This window comes from Arachis hypogaea, chromosome 19 (assembly GCF_003086295.3).
Source record: "Arachis hypogaea cultivar Tifrunner chromosome 19, arahy.Tifrunner.gnm2.J5K5, whole genome shotgun sequence".
NCBI lineage: Eukaryota > Viridiplantae > Streptophyta > Magnoliopsida > Fabales > Fabaceae > Arachis > Arachis hypogaea.
The window spans coordinates 16429863-16456505 of NC_092054.1; the positions used below are offsets into that span (position 1 = coordinate 16429863).

Here is a 26643-nt window from a genome sequence, read left to right on the forward strand (position 1 = left end):
ATATTTTTATAAAAAATATTCGTGTACTTGTTTCATTTAAAACTACTCTTCAAAATTCAATCATCCTTTATTATGAATTCTTTATTTTTGTAACTTAAATTTTTATGTATTAAATCTTTTAAACTTTTGTTCCATCAACAAGAAATAAAGTTCACTACAGGAAAGTCGTCGATACCGACAAATTTATTGACAGATTTTTTCGTTCGTCGCTAATTACAGATAAATTTAGAGGTGAATATAAACTTTTAATTGTAAAATTCTAGAGCTTATTATCGTCAGATTTTTTTCTAATAAATTCAACGGTAATATATTATTTATTATTAATAATTAAAATAATAGTTACTGACGGATTTAACCAATAATAAATTCGACGATAAACTTAAATTTTAATTTTTTTTGAAAATTCAATATATATTTTAAAATATTTAAATTTAATAATTTATAAACTAAAAAAAATTAAAAATTTACAATTATTTTACAATAATTTGTTTATAATTTTTAGTTAAAAGTTCAAAAAGAAGTTTAAATATCAAATTTTATTATTAAAAAAAGAGAATTCAATTAAGCAGAAAAATCAGATTTAAAATGCACCAAATCCTCAATTATAAAAATTGAACAAAATTAAATAATAAATCGAAAGAGCAATACTGATGAGTATTAGAGGTTAGACTATGTTAATACTACTATATTACATAAAGAATTAACCATACTAAATTATTTATGATACTAACAATTAACTAATTTATCGTCTTTCCCCATTTTTCTATCTTAATCCCAATTTTTTGACTAATTGCAAGTGTGGTTGAAGAATCAAAGGATTAGTGTAGTAAACCTGTTATGTTACCATAATCTTACACTTTACATTGTTATTATTACAAAAGTGTATTGAACCTGTTACATTATTATAATCTTTTGAAAAACTTTTAGTGATATTGCTAACATTATATTATTTGTTCATTTTTCATTTCTATAGTAGTAATTCTGGACCGAAATAAGTAGTGCTAATCATATCTTTCTAAACCAAGTATTTAGAGTTACATTCTTCGTGTTATTTACTAGATGATGATCTTATTGTTTCTTGGTCCACTAGTTATCACTATGGGTCGTTAAGGAATCAGGAAAATACATACATAAAGTACCGAATAACACACAATAAAAAATGATAAAAAAACATGTATTATATGTTTATAAATGGATGAACCTTTGAAATTTGCTCGTGAAAAGCATTCATATATGCAAGGAAACAAAAATTAAAGCCTTACTATTATGATAAGTGTAGCATTTCACCAAATACTTGGATCGCATGTGAAAAAGAATAAGATGCATAAATATTAACAAGGGAACGAAAGAATAAAACAAACCATAGTGTAATCGACAAAGGACCCAAAATCCTAAGGTTCCATCAACACTGTATATGCCAATAGTGTGTCTCATCAACCCGGAACAAGGCTTTGCATCAGACCTCATCAGCTCGCCATCGGAATAGCCGACTTATACTAAAATAATATATAAAATATAAATAAACACAGAAAATATAATTATATTCTAATATAAGCCTTAAAATCTCATTCAAATTAAAAATTTTACATCAACCAAAGTGTTATAAAATTTCATCCAAGTCCGCACAAGTCAAATAACAAAAAATATCCAAACAAGATTAATAAGTAAACAGTAATTAGTATGCAAATAAATAATAACTAGAACAATAAGTAGGCAGCAAGAACAATAACAGCTAGGCAAATAAATTCAATAACTACATAGCAAAAAATTTAATAACACCTAACAAAAAATTAGCAAAAAAATTATTAGCAAGAATTGAACAATTATTAGCAAAAAAAATTAACAAATTAACAAGAACAATGACAACAACAACAATCACTAACAAATCAACAAGAACCATAATAGTGATAACTACGAAAACTGAACAATTATTAACAAAAAATTTAAGTAATCAAGAATAATTACAGCAAATAAATTCAATAAATACAAGAATTAAACATCTATGCAACAATAACATAACAATTAACAAGAAGAATCAGCAATAAGAAGAACAACTAACAGATGCTGAAGAAGAACTGTAACATCCTACAACACAGAGTCTTATACTTAAGTAATAAAACTGAGGTGGCGAGGTATTACGACCTCTAAAAGTAAAATTATATATATAATATACTTGAAAGGAAGTTTTGTCTAGGAGCCTTTGAAGAAAAGTTTAAAATAAAAGTCGTAACGCTCACATAAATGGAAAACTTGCATACGAAGAAACGTAAGATATAAATATGAATAATAAAAAGGAAGTGTCAAAAGATACAAAATATTCAAGCTTCAGGCTCAACCTGCGAAGCCAAGGTTGGCCGGAGAATATTTACATAAGTATACATAACCCAAAATATCCCAAAACAGATAAAATAACAACCTGTTTCTCCACATCGACCTCTAAGAGAGACAAAATAAAGTTAAATATACAGAGGAGAATCTAAATACAGAATAATAAACATATAAGCTCAAAATACAGAGTCCCAAGATATTACACTTCACTTGCAGAATGAACTCTAGACGCTTACCGAGGTGCCTCTCGACCTGCATCTGAAAAATAACAATATCGTATAGGATAAGAACTGGGGTTCTCAGTATGTTTAAGGTGTCCACATATATAATAAATAAGGTCCCGGAAAAGCCAGAGACAATCCTAGAATGCCGACACTTAGATTATAAAACTTAAGGGAATGAACTGAACCATAAATTTGGTAAAACTCTCTAAGGTACCTAAGTCACAATATAACTCTAACCCTGCAATTTACTTTTTGTCTCATTTAACTCTAACCTTTGCTTTCACTTTCACCTAACATAACATTCTATACATTTTACCGCTTACTAATATATCATTGTTAACCCACCCTTACTACTGATTCAACCAGTCATGGCCTATGGCCCAAATAAAACCAGCTTGGCTTCCGGCCCAAATCAACTTAACCCGATCTCTGACCCATTTCAAAAAAAATCATTATTATTATCAATCCACCACCAAAGTACTCAAAACAGAAAGGCAATCACAGACACAAGCAAATACAAGACAAACATATTTAAAGAACAGTTACAGCAAGTATCACAGTTACCAGTTAAACAGAATTTATCAGGTAGACAAACCAAAATAATTATGCACACCCAAACAAAGCAAACAAATGCAACATAATGCATGTCTGTCCTACTAGCCGTGAGCTCACGTGTTGGTTAAATCGCTAGAACCTGACACATCTGGTAGCTAACCCAGACATTTGTCTCTAGGTTGTGCATCTCCAGGAGGATCATAAACGAAGGAGAGTACCTTTCCACATCGAAGGAGCGTGCCTTTCCACTTTCTCCTGGAGGATATACGAAGGAGAGTGCATTTCCATATCGAAGGAGAGTGCCTTTCCACCTTGCAACCAGAGAAGAATGTGGGGAAAACAATACGAAGGAGAGTGCCTTTCCACCTTCCCCACATCCATGTCACGACAAGAGAGGGAAATCCTCTATCCTCAACTTGTCACACATTCACATCACGACAAGAGAGGGAAATCCTTCGTCATCAACTTGCCATCCGATAAGATTATCAAGTTAACACGCAAGCAGGTTCGCACCTATACCTTGCCATCTCGACTATTCCAGCCATACTCAATCTTCGCCAATCTCAACATTCATCCCTCAACTCAGTCACATCACAAGTTAAACCTTTCTTCACTTCCAAGTAACCTCCCTTTTTATAGCTTAATCTCGCCACTACACTTAAAACTAATCCTTAGGGTTTGAAAGAGTAAAAATAGAGGTTTAGAGGTTCAAAATTATGTTTTAATACACAAAACTCACTTTGTTGATTTCAAGGGTCACGCGTACGCGTGGGCCATACGTATGCGTGGACCATGTGTATGCGTGGGAGTGCAATTTTCCCATCATGCGTACGCATTACCTCGTCCGCGTACACATGTACGCTGGACAGAATCAGACGTCCGCATATGGAGGGGTTTGCGTACGCATGCGTTGCAGATTAGTCAAAAATGGTTAAGTCTGCAGAATTTTAATTTTACATACCAAACTTCCGATGCGCATAACTTTCTCGTTTTAATACATTTTTCATTCTTTCTTCAAAAGGCATAAATTTAACAGACCCAATTTTCATATGAAATAAGTTTAAAATAATTTGGAGGTCCGAAAGCCTAGCTATGGTTAGCCGAAGTTCGGCCAAAAATCAGTTTTCATTCAAAATCATAAACCTCCATTCCTACAACTTCCTAACTTATTTCCCAAAGTTCCAAGCTTCACAACATACCAAACAAACCAATTCATGTCCCAAAATATACCTAATCAATTCTCATTTATTTCATAACCCATCATTACCCCAAACTTATCAAATTCAACCCCAACAATTCATACTTAAAACAAGATCATATTCAATACATCATCTCATCAACCTTCCACCACACTCATATCATTAACCAACACAACATAACTCATAATCAATCTTCAACATTCACATACATATATCAATTCTCAAATTCATTGTACACATATACATATTAGTTTCCTAATCATCTTAACAACCAAACATTCAATCCAAACTTATCCTATGGTCATCTAACCTAAGTTTTCACAAGACATTATATATTAAATACGAGAAACCAAAACCATACCTTAGTCGATTTCTCCCTAGCTCGGAACATCACAATTGACCACCGTTCCACAAAATCCAAGGCTCCAGACCTCTCCAAACAGAAAATTCAGCTACCAAGTCCAAAGCTCAAGCTTCCAACTCCACAAATTTTGCCACCAATACATATAATTCAATCTAATATCATATAAACACCACTAAATCAATATAGGATTTGCTATATACACAATTTTACAAGGGTTAAAAATCTCTCACCTTACCAACGAGAAATTTGGACAAGGCCCAGTGATTCCTCACCACTTGAGCACACCTAACATTATTAAATCACAAAATCTCAAAGCCCAAGAACCTAATATTTTCGAATTTAAGGAGAGAAACTGGGAGGAAAGTAGCTAATTCCTTACCAAATTGTTGGATAGATTTCGTAGAGGTTTTTGAGACGAACGCATGGCCGATGATGGCTCGTCAATCAGAGTTCCAGATCAAAAGTTATGGGCGATTGAATATCGGGGTGAATAGTGTTTAGAGTTTTGCTTCTTCCTCTCTCACTCACCGTGTCTCTTCTCTCATGGTTGAAAAATGAGCTGAATTGCTCATAGAGATGGCTTATATATATTGGGTTTGGGCCCAACTTGGGCCCGGTTCAACCAGTTTAGTCTGTTGGTCCGTTTTTAGGGCAAAATATTTAAAATTAGTGTAAAAATTTGTATTTTTAATATTTCTTCCTTTCTAAACTATAAAATCTTGCTTCCTAATTTTTTCGAATAATAATTAATTTATTGGCTAATTATTTATTAATTTTGTGGATGTTACAAGAACAACTAGCGACGAGATGCTGAAGAACTGAATCGAGTAACATTGTCATGCATTATACCTGAACGCCGGAAGGAATGGAGTTGGATGGAGGCTAGCAGGTTTGAAAGCGACAGCTACACGAGGCAGAAAATGATGACAAGGCGATGGCAGAGCTCGTAGAGTGGCAGACAAAAGAACTCACAGCTTCAAGCTCTGGGAGAGGAAGGGGACGCACCGTCGGAGAAGGCAAAAATGGGTTAGGGTATTTTATTAAAAAAAAATAAAAGCAAGATGGAATAAGGAGAGGGATGAGGGCAACCTATCTGGACAATGGAGGAGAGACACAACTCCGACGATAAAGAGCGGCAATGCCAGCTCTTTCAACGGTGACGGAGAGCAACTCTGTTTGAGGCAACGAAACACGATACAGGCGACTTGACACAGACTTTGGAGGAGAATAGAGGTGGGCAGCGATGGCGGAGGGGAAAAAGGATAGGTTGCCAGAGGTAGTTGTAGGGGAGAGAGAAAGAGAGAGGAGAATGGGGGATATGAAAGAGTGTTCTTGAAAGAGAGGGAGAAGGCTGCACTTTTTGAATTTAGATCAGCTTTACCGGCAGATACATCCGACCGTAATGCATTGAGTATGACCAAAACGCAATATTCCATTAATTGAGCTTTACCAGCGGAGAAATTTCTCAGAAATTCTAACGGTAATGCTCGCGCCAATTTTTCTTTTTTTCCCTCCAAATATTACCAGTGAATTTATCGTCGAAAAATCTAATCCGATGGTAACTTTTTTACTCAACGAATTTATTGTCATATTCACTTGTAAATCCGCCAGTAAAGTCACCACTAACATTTAACGATAATTTCGATGATAAATCTGATGGTATTCAGCGTTTTTTTATAGTAGTAGTTAAGAAAGGAATGATCAAAATAAGTAATTATTTCTAAAAAAAATATTTATTTTGATTTATAATTTATGTAAATTTATTGACTATTGTTTGTACAAATAAATTAATACCCAATCAACTATTATATTTATATATATATTATGTATAAGGTATATATGAATAATTATCCATATTGATTTGATAATTTCATAAATTGTTCCCTTGTTTTATTAGTATTATTAATTTAGGGGTTTTTAGGTAGGGATGACAAACAAATTTGCACCTGTGAATACTTTTGGGGATTATCCGTAACGAGGAGGTTAATAGAGATCTGTAAAATTTTCACAAAAACAAAAATTTGTCCTACAAATAAATGGAAATGGGTGCGGAAATTGAGCTACTCGTCTCATGGGGACTTACAAAATCTTCATGAAAGAAAATTTACTTAAATATATATATATATATATATATATATATATATATATATATATATATATATAAAAGTTATGTAAGTAACTCTAATTTATTTTATTTTAATTTATATATTAAAAATTTTATGTGTATGTTATTATGTTAAAATTGGGTTTAAATTGTGTTTGATTTGATATATTTAGTTGAATTGTATAGGATTTTATTATGGTTGTGTTTATTTTTTAAAAATATCTACCTCTCCCGCGAAGAGAAATAATAGAGACTCGTAACGAAAATGAAACGAGAGCAAAAGACAATTTATTAAATGAGGACGAGGATGAGAGAAGAGTCCGCGTCTCATAGAGACCCATTACTATTCCTATTTCTAAGTATTAGAATAAATAAATAAAATTTGTATTTTGTACTTTTCATAATAATTGGTTTTTTTTATGTTTTAAGTTTAAAAATTTTGTACCATTCTCAATCCCCTATTCTTCTCCCTAGTATTTTTAGGAGTAGTGTTTACTTTTATATTTTTTAATTAAAAGATTATTTTGATGATGAATTCTTAGAAGTACTTTTGAAAATATTAATATAAAAGAAAATTTAGAATGATTTTGTTTATCTCAATGAAAAATTTAAAATTAAAATTTAAAGAGATCTATTAAGATAATTGTTAAAAAAAATAATAAAATTGAAAAAACATACTATTTAAAATAAGATCCTCTGAAATAAAAAATGAGTAAAACAAAAAGTGAATTATCTTTGATAATATGTAAATCTTATTAATTTAATTTAAAAATAATTAAAATATCAACTTTTTTTACTTTATTAACCTTTTCAATTTTAAAAAAATTATCTCTTAAAATATATTAAAAAAATATTATATGCATACAAAAAATTAACTAACAAACCAGTCATTCATATAAAATATATATTAAAATTAAAATATAAAATATACAAAAAATAGTTTCACTACACATTTAAACGATTTTGTCAACTAAATCTAATCAAATTAGTCAAAATTCAGCAAAAAAACGCTCATATGCGTGCATGTGATCACACGCCTCTTCATGTAAAAAATAACACTAAAATTTTATAATCGTAACATAGATAAAAATTTCTTAATTTTGACATAGAAATTTCTTAACTTTAATATTAAAATTTCTTAACCAAAATTCAAATTTCTGAACTTGATGCTGTAATTTTTTTTTCTTTTTTTTTTCGTGCAGAATTTTTGTATTTTTATTTATAAAATTACGTATCTTTTTTAAAAAATTCTTGTGTTTTTTTTTGTGACTAAAAATTCTTGTGTTTATTGTCAAAAAGGATATAAAAAAAAAAGAAATAAAAAATTGCATAATTCTTTTATTTTTTCTTTGTTTGATTTTTTTTTGTTTTTATTTTTTTTAGAGAACGAAACTAAAAGAATTACGAAAACAAGAAGGAGGAGGAGGAATTGTTTAGGAAAAACATAAAACAAAAAAATAGCACTAAAATTTTTTTGTTGCGACACATAAATTTCTTAATTTCGATATCAAAATTTTTTAATCGGGATGTAAAAATTTATTAACAACAATTTTTAAAGTTCTAGATCTTTAACTTCTTATTTTTTTATTCTTATTTTTGTTTAGTTTTGTATTTTTTTATTTTTCTATTTTTTGTTCTTAGTTTTTTTGAGAGAAGGAAATGAATAAAAATAGAACAAAGAAAAAGAAGATGATGTAGATGATGCGAAAAAAAAAAAAAGAAAAAAAATGAAGAAGAAAAAAAAAGTTGAAAGGCAGTGGCCTAAAATTCAATTATATACATTTTTGTTTCAGTTGAAATAAAAGTGATATACAAATTTAAAATGTATTATTTTAATTTATTTAGATTTAATTAAATAAAGAATTTGAATATATAATTTTTTTAAAAAAATAAATTAAATAAAATATATATTATATATATAGTTATTAATTTTTTACGTCATATAATATTAAAAAATATATATATATATAAAATAAATATTTGATACGCTATCGGCTATCTTCCTTCTCCTCCTCCTTCTCCTTTTCTTTACACTAAAGTCAACTAAAAGCTAAATATAACTTTCCTCTTCACCTCCCTCCACCCTCTCCCCCAACCCAACGCAAGCCTTCTTCTCCCAACTCCTATACCCTTCTTGAAATTGCTCTTCCTTTCTATACAAACATGAATATGAATAACCACCCCCCAATTAGTTAGTTACCTCGAACAAAATTCCTCTTATTTCCAAATTTTCCACACCTAACTAACACACACTACTACTTATTAAGTTATGCATTCTCTCTCTTCTCTTACACTCTGATTTCAATTTTCAAATATATCAGATCTTTCCAAAAAAAAAAATTCCAATAGTAAACCCTCTTCCTCTCTTTCTATTCTTCCATTTCCAAAGTTTCAGAAGATTCTGATTCCAATCCTAATCTTTCTCTCTCTTCAAAAACGTAGAATCTTTCTATTGTTTAGTTTCTTTTGTTCTATCAAATAGTGCGAAGAACGTGGTGTTTGGCACAAATTAGGTTTTGGCGTTGGTTTGAAATTCTCCAGGGCTCAGTGAGAGAAGGAAATGTGGGATGTTTTCGTGGTTGGCAAGGATAGTTTCGGCGTGCTTGAGGCCAGTAGTGAGGCGATATGCGCGTATGAACAAGGATGATGATCGCGATCTCGATGACGATCCCTCTTCTCTTCACGATTCTCTGTTATGGTGCAGGGATCTCGAAAAGCACTCGTGCGGTGAGTTTTCTTTTGCTGTTGTTCAGGCAAATGAAGTGATTGAGGATCACAGCCAGGTTGAGACAGGTCCCGACGCCGTGTTTGTTGGTGTTTACGACGGACATGGAGGCCCTGAGGCCTCTAAGTTCATCAATGAACACCTCTTCCGCCACCTCATCAGTATGTTCTCTTTCTTTTGTTCTTTTCTTTTGCTTGTGTTCAATTCTTCTCAGTTAAATGATCGTTATGAATCCCGCCTTATCCATGCGGCAATCCGTTAACTAGCGTACACCGTTAAACGGAGCTCTAACTGATCGGTGAAGGATTAGTTCTTGGTCTGCCGGTGGATGGATACCGTGGAAAAAAAAATTGTTATAAATTTAACAAGAAAACTTCCGTTTTTTGGGTCCACGGCCGTTACTAATCTCTCACCGGCTTGAGTTAGATAGTAGACAGTATTGAACTCTTGGTATCTTTGATGACTTGATTCATAGTTAAGGGAGGATGATCAGAAAACTACTGTTTTGATCTTGAAAGGTTTGTTTAACAACAAAAGTGTCCTTTAAAAGGTAATTATCAGTTTCTGAACGATTATTTTCCACGGAAACCAATATTAAGATTAAAATTAAAATTGTTGTTTATAATTTATTGAGGTTTCCTGTTACATAAACCATTGAACAGAGCGGTAAAAAAGTGTTTTTTTAGCTACTTGATGAGGTTTACCAGTAAAAGTGTTTCTTTTTTGGGTGTAGGTGTTTGACTTCCTCTGTTGTTAACTTGTTATTTTTTTTCTTCAATTTAATCTGGACTAAAACTTAAATTTGATCCGAGTTGAGGGAAACATCTTCCAAATAAAAACTCTTGGCATACTATAAATTTTAAAAGTGAGTATATTGTTGTCTTGAACAATTCTTAAAAAAAAATATTTCATAAAGCATGCAGTTATTTCATAGACAATAGTGAAAGTATTTGACTTTAGTTTGTTACTGTTTTTCACAGTTTTTGCTAGTAAAACTCCAATCTGATCTTTGAGGGAATCATCTGCCGAACACATTACTGGACGAAATTTTGTTTTGAGAAACAAAAACTCTCGACATAAGTCTATAGGAATTAAAGATGTAGGTCAAAATTAGTACTTTTCACAGACAAAGTAGTTATATGATGTATTAGACTATTAGTCCTTGGCAAATGACTAAATTGACCCACAGTTTTAATTCCTATCACTATGCGCTCTGTTTTCATCAAAGACCAACTCAAGGGCTTTATTCTTTTTATTTTTTTGGTTAGAAAAAAGATTAAATGAGTAAATTATATGAATTTGTTGTGTTTTGTGTTGATGGACTAGCCTGATTTGCTGGGGAGTTATCAATGTTGATGTTTTGGACCTTTTTGTTTAGGTGTTCTTGTTATTTGGATGAGCCTTTTGGCTCCGGTAGTGTTTTTTGGCTTGTTTCTACATTTTGTATGCTTTTGGGGCTACAACTTCTGAAGCAAAAGATATTTCACCTGCTAGAATTTTGTTTCTATTTTTTTGTCTTACTCTTCTTGCCCTGAATTTTTTATTCTTATTTTTTATGTTCTTTTTCATTGAACCAATTATTTGTACTTACATGGTAGAAGACAGGATGGGAAAACTATAATCTAATATTCTTAGAAGCATATCTACAATCAAATAATTCCTCAATTTAGCTTTCTTTTTTTTTTTTCATTTTTATTTTCTTTTCTTTTCTTTTCTTTTCTTTTCTGTTCTTTTCTTTTCTTTGTTTATTTATTTGACATGACAGTTGAGTTGTCTTTGTTCTAGCAATGGAATTAGCCTTTGATGCCTGCATTTGATTAGACTTTTTACATTACACCATTTTGGTGTGGCCTTTCCTGGACCATGCATAATGCACAATGTTTTGTACTGGGTTGCTCTTTTTCATTTTTGCCTTTTCTTTCTTTGTGTTGTATATTGTTGTTTTTCTTCTCCGTACTAGCCATCACGCACGAATTTTTTCCCCTCCTTTTAACTAATGATTAAGTGTAGGTCTTATAAATTAAGTAGGTTCTGCTTAGTTGTGTACTTGAACGTGAGAGGATGGAAAATTCGGACAGAAAGTCGCTCCACACATAACTTAATGAAAATAATTTTCACTCTGTCCTCTATTTGCTTCCCACTTTCTGTGCACTCAATTAATCGGAACCCTTATGTAGTTAATTGAAGTTAATGTTTTGTTATATGTATTGATTGATTGAAATGCCGGTAGTATGGGGGAAATTATGTTTTCATTCAAGATGTTTTTAAAAAATGGCAGATGTGATATGAGAACCAGAACATGTGAAGTTTTATTTTCCTGCCAATTCTACATTTGTTTTCATCTCTCTCTCTCTGTGGTTTGATCATTGGTTTCAAATGGACAAGTTAATTTAATTTCTGACCCTCATAATCCATGTTTCTTTTACTCATTCGGTCTCTTTTTGCTGATTCATAGTTATTTTATTGTTCATGCCTTTTGATACTGCATTGGTTTAAGCAATGATGGAGGCCTTTTTTTTCTCCTTTTTAAAAAAATAAAAAATCTTGCTACAGCGATTGCACAAGAAAATGGTTCTATCTCCGAAGATATTATCAGGGGTGCTGTTTCTGCTACTGAAGATGGTTTTTTAACTCTCGTCCGAAGGAGTTACGGGATAAAGCCATTGATAGCGGCAATGGGTTCCTGTTGTCTGGTTGGTGTTATCTGGAAAGGCACACTGTATACTGCCAATCTTGGAGACTCTCGTGCTGTAATTGGCTCTGTAACCAGATCTAACAAGATAGTTGCAGAACAGTTGACTAGAGAGCACAACGCTAGCAAAGAGGAGGTTAGACGAGAACTCAGGTCTTTGCACCCTGAAGATTCACAAATTGTAGTTATGAAGCATGGAACGTGGCGAATTAAAGGCATCATCCAGGTAAATTTCCTCATTCCTTTTATAAATGAATCTATGTCAATGTTTCATGTCGCCTGTATCTTTTTTGTATTTAATATTAGTAAGTTTTTAATATTGAGTAGCACTCTGTTAGAAATTTATGTTCCTTGAATATGAATAATGTTTGTTCTTTTAATCAACTTTGGTCATGCTTTTGTGTTGGTTTTGTTTCATCAATGTAAATTTTCTCGTCTACTTCACAACTGCTGTCAGGTATCCAGATCAATAGGAGATGCATATCTAAAGCGCCCAGAGTTCTCTTTTGATCCTTCGTTCCCACGGTTCCACCTGCCCGATCCTATCCGTCGGCCTGTGCTAACAGCAGAACCATCTGTGTGTTCACGAGTTTTACAACCTAATGATAAATTCCTTATATTTGCATCTGATGGTCTTTGGGAACACTTGACAAATCAGGAAGCAGTTGAGATTGTTCACAAAAGTCCTCGACCTGTATGCTTTTCCTTCTTGTCTTCTATTTTTCGCCCTTGCATATAGAAAATGTTGCTACTTTTTCTTATCATAAGCTGCGCATTTCTTGAACATCAGGGGATTGCAAGGAGACTTCTCAAGGCTGCACTAACCGAGGCAGCTCGGAAAAGAGAGATGAGATATAAAGACCTTCAAAAGGTTGAAAAGGGGGTTCGGCGGTTTTTTCATGACGATATCACGGTGGTTGTTATCTTCATTGACCATGAATTGGTTGGGAAGAATGTAACAGTTCCTGAATTGTCCATCAAAGGGTTTATGGACTCGGTTGGACCATCGAATTTTAGAAGCTTTCAGCATATGCCATAATTGCAAGGTTCATTTCTAGAAACTATTGCCAACAAATGTGATTCATTGGCTCAACCTGGTGGAAGCTTAAAAGACCTCAATACTTTATTTGACATTTTTGCAGCATCTAATTGTTTATTTATATGTTTAGTTTGAGTTTCTCACCTTTCAAGGTAAACTTTCAATTATATATACCTTGCCTCCTGTTGATAACTGAAGAAATAGGGAAGCCATGTTTTTTTTTTAATTTATTTTTTCTTATTTTTATTTGGGGCAATGTTTGATATATGGCAGAAGTTGCTTTGTTATAGTTTATATAGTACCTTTGAATAGAGTTTATAATTTGAAGCATAAGTTCAACCCTTGTTACGGAAATTAAACTTGTTTGAATCAGCTAGACTTGGAACTCCTTGTGATTGTTAGCATCTATTGAAACCTCAGATTTATAGTTTGGTTAAAAATTAAATGTTGCAGCCAAAATGGAAAAATAAAACAAAAAATCAATTTCTAATGGCTATTTGTTTCTTGCAACTTTTACCGGTAGAGCATCTTGAACTTTAGCATTTGATAAGTTATTATTTCTATATCATATAATACTTTTTGACACTGTTAACTACAAACATGTTTTAATTTGTTTCTATTTTTTAGTTAAGCAAGTGTTGACATTGAGAAGTAAATTTAGGGAAAAAAGAAAACTTAGTTCAATACAAAAGCACATATTTGAGTTTATTTTTTATATTGTCAATATAAAAGAATTTTATATAAACAAACTAATTAATTAGTCTCATTAATAAAAATAATTAATTTCTAAATATATTTATTTTAAAAAAATTATCTAAATGCATGAATTTAATTTGATGATTATATAAAATTTTTATAGTGCATTAAAATTGAACTTATAATGTATTTATCTATTTTTGTTCTCCTTTACTTTTTTATTTTCCCCTTTATTTCTGTCTTTAATTTTCATTTTGGTCTTAATTTACTCGAGCAAGTTGATGGATAATTGGATATACCTTTTTGGATTGTTCATATAACCACCCTCAAATTTTATGGAATTTCAGCTATAATTAAATCAACATGAAGTAAGAAGTTGCAAAGCTAGTTGTGTTTTTAGGACAAGTACTAAATTTTAAGGATTAAAAAAACATGGAATTTCTTAAAGTCGTAAATGTTTACATGTATCTTCATTTAAGTTTAATTAAATAGCTCCAAATTTAGATATTGTAGTGTAGATGTGTACTTATTCTTAATAACATAATTAGAGTTCTTTTCAATTCATATATGTTAAATTTTACAAGAATCAAGAGAGAATAAAAATAAAATTAAAGCTAAACTTTGATTTATGTTAAAACATTTTAACTTAAATATATATAACCAAAACTAATCAAACTTATTGTATATATTTTTGAGATTCACTAAACAAGTTTAATTTTAATCTATTAAAAGGGTAAAATTTTACATAAACATCTGATCAATATAAAGTATAAAATTGTTTTATGCACTAAAATTAAATTTTTATTAAATTTAATGTCATTGGTATATAAATCATGTTGGTTTCTTTTATATGACGAGAAAGAAATATGAAGTTAATTTGTGAATAAAGAAATAAGAGATAAATACTATTTTGGTCCCTAAAGTTTAGAGTTAAAATTAAATTCGTCCCCAACGTTATTTTGGATTTAAAATCATCTCTAACGTTTCATTTGGTATTAAAACCGTCATTTTTAATAAAATTTTTAATTTTATTACTAAATTACCTCTAATAAAAAAATTATAAAATTACAAAAAAAAAAAAGAACGGGAAAAGGAAGAGGGAGAAGGGAGGAAGGGAAGATGAGGGGAAGGGGGGGGGGGGAGGGGGCGACGGCGCCGGCCACTGCCATTGCCAGGAAGAGGGCTCGCTGTTGCTGACCTCGCCGCCGCTACACCTCGTCGATTCTGCTTCTGATTTGGCTTCTGCTTCTGCTTTTGCTTCTTCCAATTCTGCTTCTGCTTTTACGTCTGTTTCTACGTCGGCTTCTGCTTCAGCTTCAGCTTCTGCTTTTGATTCGGCTTTTGCTTCTTCCGATTTTGCTTTTGCTTCTACGTCTGCTTTTGCTTCTGCTTTCAATTCGGCTTCTTCTGATTCTGCGTCAGCTTCTACTTCTTCTTCTGATTCTGATTTTGATTTGTTATTTTTCTGATTTTATTATTGTTGTGTGTTGATTTTGTTGTTGAATTTGATGTTGTTGTTTCTGAATTTGAATAATGTATTATTGGTGTTGAATATTATGTTCTTGAATCTGATTATTGGTATTTGGTGGGAGTAAGAGAAGTGGTGGTGGTGGTAAAGGTGGTGGTGGAGGACATTTTTGTCCGTAAAAAGTCAAAAGGATGATTTTAATACCAAATGAAACGTTGGAGACGATTTTAAATCCAAAATAATGTTGGGGACAAATTTGATTTTGACCCTAAACCTTAAAGACCAAAACAGTACTTATCTCAAAAAATAATTTATGATTAACAAAAAGGTATAACATTAAAAGAGATATATTTACTTTGAAAGGTAGCCAACAAAAGGGAAAAAAAAAGTAGTTTAGTTCAAATAATGGATGAAATTATTTTCTTGATTTTTAAGTCGGGGTTCCTCTTAAATTAACATACCATGCAACTCATATACATTTCATTTGTCATATTATAGATCATTTAAAAAGGATCATACTCAAATGGTAATAAATTCAAAATGAATTGCACAAAAAAAAATTTATCCACTTCCATTTCAAGGATTTAAGTCTTGTTGCAATATTTGTCGTTAAGAATCATTAAATTTTATAGTGATTAAGGTACCTATTAATGTTCTAGCAAGAGACTTATCAGTAATTTAAGAGTGCTATTCCACAAGCTTCATAAATTCTTTAGTATTATCAAGCTTGGAAAGAACTGATTTGATGTTGTTTGCTATGTTCGTCTGCGTGAACACAAGGCTAAGCCCATTTGACTTTTTCTAAGCTTATAATGAGTTTTTTCTTCATTGCTACTAAAAACAGTAATGACCTTCCAAGTACTTGGAATATTTCATCTTTAAAATTTTATTATAGTTAAGTCTATATGTCGGGACAATGTAATGTACTCTTTTTCATACTACCAGATTTTATTTCTAAGTTAGGTTTTGTTGGAGAGGTTTTAATGAGGTACACCCTCCATACTTGCCAACTCTGTAAATCCTCAATCAATGACACACTATTCCATAAATCATTGTTATACTATTTACTATCCTTTTAACAACTGAGCTATACGTCACTACTATTTCATACATCATCTCACAATCGAAAACACTATTCGACTTCACAAGTACTATCCTTATTTTTTCCTCAAATTCAAACGAATTCCATACTAGTTTACAAAAACATAGAACAATGATATTCAATCAGTGCCAACATATTTTCAAAACCAACCAAACAAATCACATGCATACACATTAAAAGCAACATAATATCTACTGCAAATCAAAACATAAGCATCTGTTTAAACCAAAGTACCATATTCGCCCGAGATATATCCTGTACATCAATTCATCACAAACTACCACCATCTAATTAATTACAAACTTCTCAAAATATGAAATAAATTCTTTCAACATTAGAAAATAACAATTTGTTCAAACAAAAAACTCAAAATATATTAAAACTCCATCTCAGGAGCACCCACATTCTCATCTTCACCCTCTTGGTCAGTATCATCGTCCACTAGCTACCCACCCATCACAACCTTGTAAGGATCCATCATAGCAAAGTCTACGGTTGGGGCAATGAACTTAGCCTGATCAAATGCTCTATCAAAATCCACAGCAAACATTTCAAAACTATATTTCTCTTTTTCGGTCTCCAAACTTTTCTTCTCCACCGACAGCTCCACAATCCTTATCTCCAACTCCAATTTCTCCTTATTTAGGTCTGCCTCTTTCTTCTCCAACTGAACTATCTTGTCACGCAATATTTTATTTTCTTCTATAACACTTTGCAAATTTTTCCCTATTTCCAAGTTCTCCTTCATCAGCTGTTCCATGCTCGCCTTGTCGAATGAATCCCTAAAATGTTTTAGTTCTTAAGTCCGACCCATCGAAACATCAGCCGAGCTCTAATTACCTGTACTAATACAAAGCTATAAATCAACATACACATTATTTCATATGAACAAACTAAAACACACAACAAATGACCCATACCTGCATGTGCCGACCTATTCCCACATCACCTATTTCTTGCACAAGTTTAACGTCAGATGGACATTACCCATACTCATCCGACATTAACATAAAGGGAAAGTGATCACTCCATATTGAAGTGAGGTAATCATTCCCCTTATACCCGTGCAACACCCTCTGACTCTCAGTAAAATTTTTAACATCACCAAGGTCCACCTCCTTTTCTGCAAATTTCGAGCTAGTCAAGTCTACCACTTTCTCCTCCTCAACCCTTTTTCTTTTATAACTCACACTCTTAGCAGGAGAGGGTTGATTCACCTCGACTCCCCCCCTCAGCCTTCGCATTGCTTGTAGACCCTTTCTTATCCACATTCTTAGTCTTAAAAAATGACCACAAACTACTCATCGTCACGTTCAGAGCCTTTTTGCCTGAAAATACAAACAAAACATGTTTAATTTCATAATCAAAATCAACAAAAAAGAAACCACATAATTCTATAACTTTTACCTAAGTACTCAATTACAGCCTCCCTATCTTCCTCCCACTCAAGCAATTCAGCTATAGCTAACAAACGGGACGACGATATATTATTCACCAAAAACTCCACTATCATTTCATTTTTACACTACAAGAAAAATGCTGAGAACCGTCGGATATAGCGACGACGATTACCGTCATATTTAACGACGAGTTTGATAAAGAATTCATCATGTCAAATAATTATTGGTGGATAGTCACTTTCGACGGTAAAATTGCCGGTAACTTTTGGCGGAAAACCACAACAAATATGCGACAACTTTAGCGTCGGAGTTACTGTCGGAAGAATCCGATGGTAGACACGTTTAATGAAATGCTGTGTTTTGGTGATCTGCACCATATTACCGTTGAAAATATCTGCCGGTAAATCCGACGTTAACCATGCCCTAAATTGGAACCGTGAATCCCCTCCCCCTTCATTTCAAATTCACTCTCTCTCTCTCTCTCTCTCTCTCTCTCTCTCTCTCTCTCTCTCTCTCTAACATTGTCATCTCTCCTTTCCGTCAACCACCTCTGCCGCAAATGTCACTGCCGCTGCCTCTGACGCTGCCACCACTGCTAAACGTCCCTATCGCCGCTACTACAATGCCCTTGCTGCTTCTGCTTATGCTGCCACTGCACCTCCACCCCTCTTCTCCATTTTCTCTTATTCTTCAAGGTTTTTTGTTTGGTTTATTTCAAATTCTGTTATATCAAGTTAATTAGTTAATAGAGTTTAGTTAGTTTAATTTTCTATTTTAGTGGATTTAGCTGGTTGGGATAGGTCAGAATAGGTTAGATTAGACTTTGAGATTGCTGAAAAATATTGGATTATTAAGCTATTGACTGTATTAATAATGATTGAGTTGTTTGTATGTTAACTTGATAATGATTGAAAAAATTAATCGGTTGAGAAGGGTTAATGAATATTTGGTTTGGATGGAACCCTTGAAGGGTGGAGAAATTTGAATTTTAGGGAAGACTCTGTCGAAATTTTTATAAGATTTTGTGAAATCAAAAAAATTAAAATTATGTTTTCGAAATTGTTATAATTAATTATTAGGTTGTTGTATTTTTTTACAATTGTTAATTTGAATAATTATTTTGATCTTAGTTTATGTTTTTTATTTTGTTAAGTTGGTGTTATGATAAATATTTATGGCATTTATAAAAGAACTATATATGTATATATTCATTTTGGTTCTTACGAAAAAAAATTCTCCTTTGCAATTAGTGTTTGATTGCTCTATAGGCACTTGTTAGTTTGCTAAATTAATCAAAACACTTACTCATTTTAATCTAATTATTTTGAAACTCAAACACTGTAATTTCCTTTTTTTTTTCTAATTTACTAAACCAAAACACTTTTAGAATTATTTGTTATTTCTTAAGTTTCTTCTTATGTTATTATTTATTGGTGTTTGTTAGCTTATTAATATGCTATTAATATATTCGTTGTACAGACATGACGATAAGTAGCAGAGGTAGGTCGAGTAGGTCACGTGATTGTGATAGAGGGTAGGCTTCCACCAAATCTCCCAAGACTGCCCAGTCATCACCTTCTACCCCGACTACACCGTCGACCCTTGTAACGTCACAGGCGGGTCCATCGAACCAGTAATTCATCATGGTCCCAAACCCGAACTGGGTGCCTCCTTCTGCTACGCCCCTACAGATGCAGCGACGATGTCGACAGAACCCGTAGTCGGCGATTCCTCCAATGCCCCCGAACAGGATGCCCCTCCACCACCGCCCGTCATCCGGCTGAGGATTTGGCCCGATGGCAAACAATCGTGAGTTTAATATTTTAATATTAAGTTTGTTTATCTTATGCATTTGTTAATGTGAGATTTTTTCTCTGACAGGTTTGCATTAACCCCAATGCTTGCACACAAGAGATATCCGAGCTCATTAAATCCATGTACGACCACCCATGGCCGACCTACACGTAGATCTCGGCTGAGACCAGAGAGCCCTAATTTCAGAAGTGGGCGGTAAGAACCCAATTTGGTTTGAATTAATTAACTATATTTGAACTGTATTTTATTCCGATTAACGAATCCTGATGAATCACTTTGTGCAATTGAAATTCACATGGGATGCAAAACACGATGTCATGATCAGGATGATCTATGACCATCAGGCAGCCAAACGACTTCAGCAGATAATGAGTGACGTTCATCAGGGGAAAGACCACCTAACATCGTGGATCCATCCAAACATCAAGCGTGAACTGGAGGTCTATTTTAGAGATAACGACGGGTTCAAGCGTCACCGTCTGACAAATGTTGCTAACAAGGCTTCGCCTAAGTCATCGAATGATTTGGGGCACTCGCCAGATTTATCCATAAACCCTTCCTCACACCTTTGGCTTGGAATAATGTAAAAAACACTTCCAACGACGGTTCCAACTCAAGAAACTCCATCAAAATTTCAAACTCCTTTGACAAACGCCCAAGAATTTGGTTGCAATTGAGATGGTGCGCATCTCAATTGAGTCAGGACACCACACTCGAAAGTGGTAAAGGGAAATTTAATCTCCAACTTCACAAACAAGTATGTATACATATTGAAAAAATTCACTCCCTTCCCCCTATGGCAAATCCGACCAGACAACCCACACAGTAAAAACTCGACCCTCACACCTTCTCCCTCTCTTACCCAACCAGAATTCCCGAGCTGTCGAATACTTTCTTCATCATGAAACAGTGAGGCATACTCCTTTACAACAAGAGCAACCTAAGCATATGGATGATCTTTGTCTACGATTATCTCCACTTCTATTATCTCCGATTCTTCCTCCTTCCTACTCCCCTCCCTTTTTCATTTTCTGTCCCTTCACCTTTTTTTTCCCTTTTTCCTTTATCTTTTCTTTTCCCAAATCTTTCTCCATCCTCTCCAAACAAAACAAACACTATAGAGTAACCACGAAACAACAAACAGGAAAAAGAAAACAACAAAAATAAAACTACGAACCTTTCTTACTCATCTTCAAAAACTTCAATAGAAACCAAAAATTTAAAAACAAAACCCTGTCAATACTAAAACTTCACTTTTACCACCGCAAGTTAAGCAATCAACGACCTAGCAGCCATCTATTCATTTTTAAACCCATCTGGACTGTTTATTGTGACCTCCAACACTCAACCAGTCATTATGACATTGGTAACTACAAAAACATTACCCACATCTTATCGGTTTCTCTATTTTAATTTTTATTTATTTATTTATATCACATATACCATTTAAATTTTAAGTTTCAAAGAGAACACTTACAACAAATTTACACGATGGAAACAACTATCTCACTTTAATTTTCTATTTATTTATTCAACTATCTACTAACCCCCTCCCATATAACGCTTTTTCGCTTGTCTTCCCAAATCCAACAAGTTGAGCTTGGGGCTACCACCATCTCGATTCTGAATTATAGGTCGAAACTCAATTTGTCTACATTAAAAAATTTTACAGGTCAAGTTTGGAAGCTGTGATCCGTTACTTAAAATCTGACCCAGTCACACCTATAACTCGAAATCTAGATAAAATAAAATAAACATGTGCCACATCAAAGAAACGTGTTTTCCTCTCCTAACGGACCTATCCGAGTAAAGTCAAGAGCGGTTATCACAAAGTCAAGTTGAAACCCTAAACGGTTAACTACCTATAGCGCGAATCAATGCTATAAATACAAAATTCTTAATATGTTTCAGGTACGCTATTCACTCTAAATATCATATCTCTCATCTTATACTTTTTTTAATTTGAGCATGAAGTGTCTTTGTAGGTGTTTATCGCCGCTATTCTTGAAGAGGTCGACGTATCTTATATTTCATCCAACTCAAGAAAAAATGAGTTCAAACATTAAACAGGACGAACTATATCTTGAAATCGACTATCTACTCAAAAACACATTTATTTACCAAATATATAATTGTTAAAGAAGACAAAATCAACTATTCGTAATGGTCAATTATGTATGGGTATAGGATATGCAAACATAATTGGTTAATAGCATAGCGTAACTTCACGAGACCAAAGACATGCTATGCCTTGATCATCATTTAATTCATATAACATTGATATATGTGCAAAATTTAAATAACCAATTCATTGTAGTCCATTACAATAGTAAATATATGCAATAAACAATCATTCACGAAGAGATAAACTAAAAATATAGTTTTTTTTTTGAAACAACATAAGCTCAACACACTAATGTGGAGCAACAAAAGAAACAACAAGAATTTCGTTAAACCATAAAGCCCTATAGCTTCCCGCAACGCAATCAACCACCAATAGAGACATTCTCAGTCCATTCGTTGTAGCTCTGTAATGTCTTACTTAGTACAAAGTCCACCACTGTTTCCTGATGCTGAAAAATCCTAGCATTGCGTTCCCCCCATATGTTCCAAATAACTGCAAAGAATCCCGGCAACCATTTCTTCTGCTCTTGTTTCCGCTTATGCCGACCAGTCCACCTCTCAAACATTTCCCTTACAGTTCCAGGCATAGACCAAACCTCCCCAAAAGACTCCACCCACCTGCACCGTACCTGCCATGTAAACTCACAGAGAAGAAATAATTTCTTATAACTATAGATTTCATGCTTCATCAATTTTGCAGTTATTGAAATATCATTTTCATGGACAATCACAAATTTCATAATCTAAATATTCTGATATCACTTGTTAATTTAATATAAATTTAATGTACATTACAAAATTATCATTCATATTATAAGGATTTTAAAATTTATGACTATCACAAATAAAAATAAAATGAGTAGTTACTAATTTTGATTTATGATGAGTAAGTATTATAAAGAGAATTCATTTTATTTATTCATTTGTCTTTTTAATTCTTTCTTCAATTAAGTTATTGATAGTGAATAAAAAAAAAGACTTCATTAATAGAAAAAAAAATTGAGTTCTAATTTTCTTTTCATAAAAACTAACTTTTATCAAGTTGGTTACTTTTCAAAAAATTATACAACCTTTTTTTTTATTTTATTATTTAGACATAATATAATATAACTTCATACATTCAATTATCTTGGTAAGCTTTTGTCGGGATGAACAATAATTATAGCAAATTAGCAATATTGAAGTAGTATGTAAAATAAATAAATAAATAAATAAGTAAAGGAATCAGATATATAGCAGTATATCTACAATAAAAATATTCTTGCAAAGAATGGTTGGTTTAACCAAATTGAATAGTAACAGTACATAGTTCTTATTATACAACAAAATGGTAATGAGGATAAAAAAGAATTCAATGAAGAATCTTTCATATCTTCCTTAGCTTATGCTTTAAAATATAGAAACATGGAAAAAATGGTAACAATATAGGAAAAGGAGAGCTCCTCAATCAACTGATAGTATTATATGTAATACAAATGTGAATTGTAACTTGTTGAAAGCTTTGCAACATTAGAAGCACTTCCTGTGAACGATTGATGGACCTGATTCATCATATTCTGCCTTTGCAATCCACATCTACACTCGAGCAGATAACATATAAAAATTAATGAGAATTTCATAGTAAGATATATGATACGGCTAACCTTGATAAGCCACTGACATGCCTTACGAAAAATTAACATATTGTAGACCAATTCATTTTTTCCTTTATATATTATTTTTTATTTATATTACCTAATACTTTAAGTTAATATTTTCTTTATAAGGTAAAAACTCAGGTGCCGACCACTTTATGTGAAGTTGATATTTGAGAACCATTAGATGAAAATTTAGTCAAATAAGTTAAATCATCTAGCGGCTCTCAGATATCAACTTCACGTGAAGTCGACTACACCTGAGTTTCCACTTTATAAAAATGCACAGTATTATACGTACCTGTTGGAAGGTGCTGAGTGAAGCCAAAATGGAGCCTCCAATCCAGACACTATACTTCCTCTCTGGCGGTGCAACAACCTTAATCTTCATGCTACTGGGTGCCAATGCAGAAATCTCCTTGCTCATCCTATCAGCAATACCCGGAAACATTGTGGTTCCACCACTCAAAACAATGTTACCATAAAGATCCTTCCTGATATCAACATCACACTTCATGATGGAGTTGTAAGTCGTTTCGTGTATGCCTGCGGCTTCCATTCCGATCATGGAAGGCTGGAACAGCACTTCCGGGCACCGGAACCTTTCCGCCCCTATTGTGATCACCTGACCGTCCGGCAGCTCGTAGCTCTTCTCCACGGCCGAGCTCGTCTTGGAAGTTTCCAGCTCCTGCTCGTAATCCAGAGCAATGTAGGAGAGCTTCTCCTTCATGTCTCTCACAATTTCACGCTCAGCAGAGGTTGTGAAGGAGTATCCACGCTCCGTCAAGATTTTCATTAGATAATCTGTCAGATCACGACCTGCAAGGTCCAAACGCAGGATTGCGTGTGGCAGGGCATACCCTTCGTATATTGGAACTGTGTGACTCACACCATCTCCAGAGTCCAGAACAATACCTTCATTACATTACAGAGACGTTATTTAATTTCACATCCATCAAACAAACTCAACAATCATAAGAGTTAATTAAGAAAGTTGAATTACCAGTTGTGCGGCCACTAGCATAAAGGGAGAGCACAGCTTGGATGGCAACATACATGGCAGGAGCATTGAAGGTCTCAAACATGATTTGGGTCATTTTCTCACGATTGGCCTTGGGATTGAGAGGTGCTTCAGTGAGAAGAACAGGGTGCTCTTCAGGAGCCACACGAAGCTCGTTGTAGAAAGTGTGATGCCAAATCTTCTCCATGTCATCCCAGTTGCTAACAATGCCATGCTCAATTGGGTACTTGAGGGTCAAAATACCTCTCTTCGATTGAGCTTCATCACCCACATATGCATCCTTTTGTCCCATTCCAACCATCACTCCCGTGTGCCGCGGACGCCCCACAATGCTTGGGAACACTGCCCTTGGAGCATCATCTCCAGCAAATCCAGCCTACAAAATAATTAAATACATATAATCATGATTCCAGAACTCAACTGGTCATGTTATCTAGATTATTTTTTTTATTAATTTAATATTGATAATAATTAATTATAGTAAAAATGTATAAGAAGTATATAAAATTGTTCAGTTTTTATTTTTTATTCATTGAAAATTTTTAAAATAAGGAGAATTAATTTTTCTTTTTCTCAACTTTCACTCTTCTTTTCTTTTAAAAAAATTATAATCATTAAAAAAAATTATATCAATTTAACCGATTAACTGATTTTTTATTATTTTTTATTGATTAATTATCAATTGATTTTTTTTATCTAAATTAATCGATTTACTAATGATTAATTTTTAGTTTATCTAATTAGACTCATCGATTCAATCCGATTCTTATAATCATGCATATATCACAAAATAAACAAGAGCTATGACAAAAATTTTCTACTACGTTAGATTAGAGGTTTGGATCCGTATGTACCTTGACCATTCCAGTTCCATTGTCACAAACAAGAGGTTGGATATCCTCAGCATCTCCCATTTTCTACTGATTGCTATTAAATTTCGCAATTTTTTTTCCATAAAGTAGAAAATAACATAATCATTACAAGATAGAAAAAAAAGCACACAGATATAAAAAAAATATTATTCAAAAATAATCTATGAATATTAGAAAATATTTATTTATTTTTTCAATAAAGTAAGCAACAATCTGAATAATTAAATTTTAACTATTAGAGTACAATTTTTTTTCTAACAGAATAATCACACTTTTTTAATTTAGAATAGAAAAAGTTTTTGCTCTAAATGATTAAACATTATATTGACATAAATTATTTAATACAACCACAATACATGTATAATCGAATTTATTCATATATAAAATCAGTCATTAGATTACTCAACTCCTTTGCAGTAGAATATAATCAGACTTTTCAATACATCTAATATAATCAGTCATTAGAAAATATAGTTAAGAATCGTTATTTAATTTGATATGTTTGACTATATCATATAATAATTTTCAGTTATCAACTTCATATGAAATCAATTGCACGGATATTTTCACCGTTAGTTCCTTGCACTAAAAGATAAAAGAAGAACCAAGAAACATATTTATCAAAGATCATGTTCCTTATAAAAATAAAAAACATTAATAAAAGTGCAAATGAATTAAAATTATATGCATATAAGCATCATGTATCAACATACATTGGGAAGAAATTGCCACCTGCAAAGAATTTGACAATGGAATAATTGGTGCAATGTACGTTTATGAAAGAAAGAAGGAAGTGGAAACCAAGAGAATGTGAATGTTAAGTACCTTGGGCTTGGAACTCCGAGATGAATGAATGAATGGAGCTACGAACGTGATTGTGTCTATGTTGCTTTTGTTGTCTATTTTTAGGTTTTACTATTATTAACTAACCGTGTGCCTCATGCATGTGTGGTAGCGGTCAATGTTTTTAATAACCGACAGTTAATGGCAAATGAAATGCACCCCCAAATGACCCGCAAATTCAGTTTTAAGTCATATTGTGATTGATTGTCTTGCGGATCATATTTGTTGTTGGAGATCAAAATAGTTAGCCAAAATTTAGTTAGTAAAAGTAACTTTATGTTGTAAATAAAAGTTCTAAGATTAGTTATCTTTACCTAATATTTGATCAATAATGTATTTTTTATGCTATTACATCCACATTTATCAAATATTTGCTATAATTGAATATAACTATATTAAATATATACTAAAATCAATCATAAAATTAGTTGTTAATAA

The 26643-nt window shown here is 32.7% G+C and overlaps 2 protein-coding genes across 4 annotated transcripts; one reads left to right on the forward strand and one right to left on the reverse strand.

The window, feature by feature from the left end:
* The first annotated feature begins 8755 nt into the window (after positions 1–8755).
* Positions 8756–13584, forward strand: LOC112775758 (probable protein phosphatase 2C 25). Its single transcript, XM_025819594.3, has 4 exons — positions 8756–9660; positions 12053–12417; positions 12649–12885; positions 12982–13584. The coding sequence occupies exons 1-4, from the start codon at positions 9342–9344 to the stop codon at positions 13228–13230; spliced, it is 1170 nt and encodes a 389-aa protein (XP_025675379.1). The 5' UTR covers positions 8756–9341; the 3' UTR covers positions 13231–13584.
* Positions 13585–23093: 9509 nt separating this feature from the next.
* On the reverse strand, positions 23094–26288 carry LOC112779693 (actin-1). 3 transcript variants are annotated; one of them, XM_025824027.3, is made up of 6 exons: positions 26188–26288; positions 26076–26094; positions 25345–25417; positions 24473–24866; positions 23771–24384; positions 23094–23410 (listed from the first exon to the last, which is right to left on the reverse strand). In XM_025824027.3, exons 3-6 carry the CDS (start codon positions 25402–25404, stop codon positions 23345–23347), a joined length of 1134 nt encoding a protein of 377 aa, XP_025679812.1. In that variant the 5' UTR covers positions 25405–25417; positions 26076–26094; positions 26188–26288; the 3' UTR covers positions 23094–23344. The 3 variants fall into 3 exon arrangements, with proteins under 3 accessions (XP_025679812.1, XP_072084116.1, XP_025679813.1); XM_072228015.1 differs by lacking the exon at positions 26076–26094 and having other exon boundaries at positions 26188–26229; XM_025824028.3 differs by lacking the exons at positions 26076–26094; positions 26188–26288 and adding an exon at positions 26095–26117.
* Positions 26289–26643: the final 355 nt, after the last annotated feature.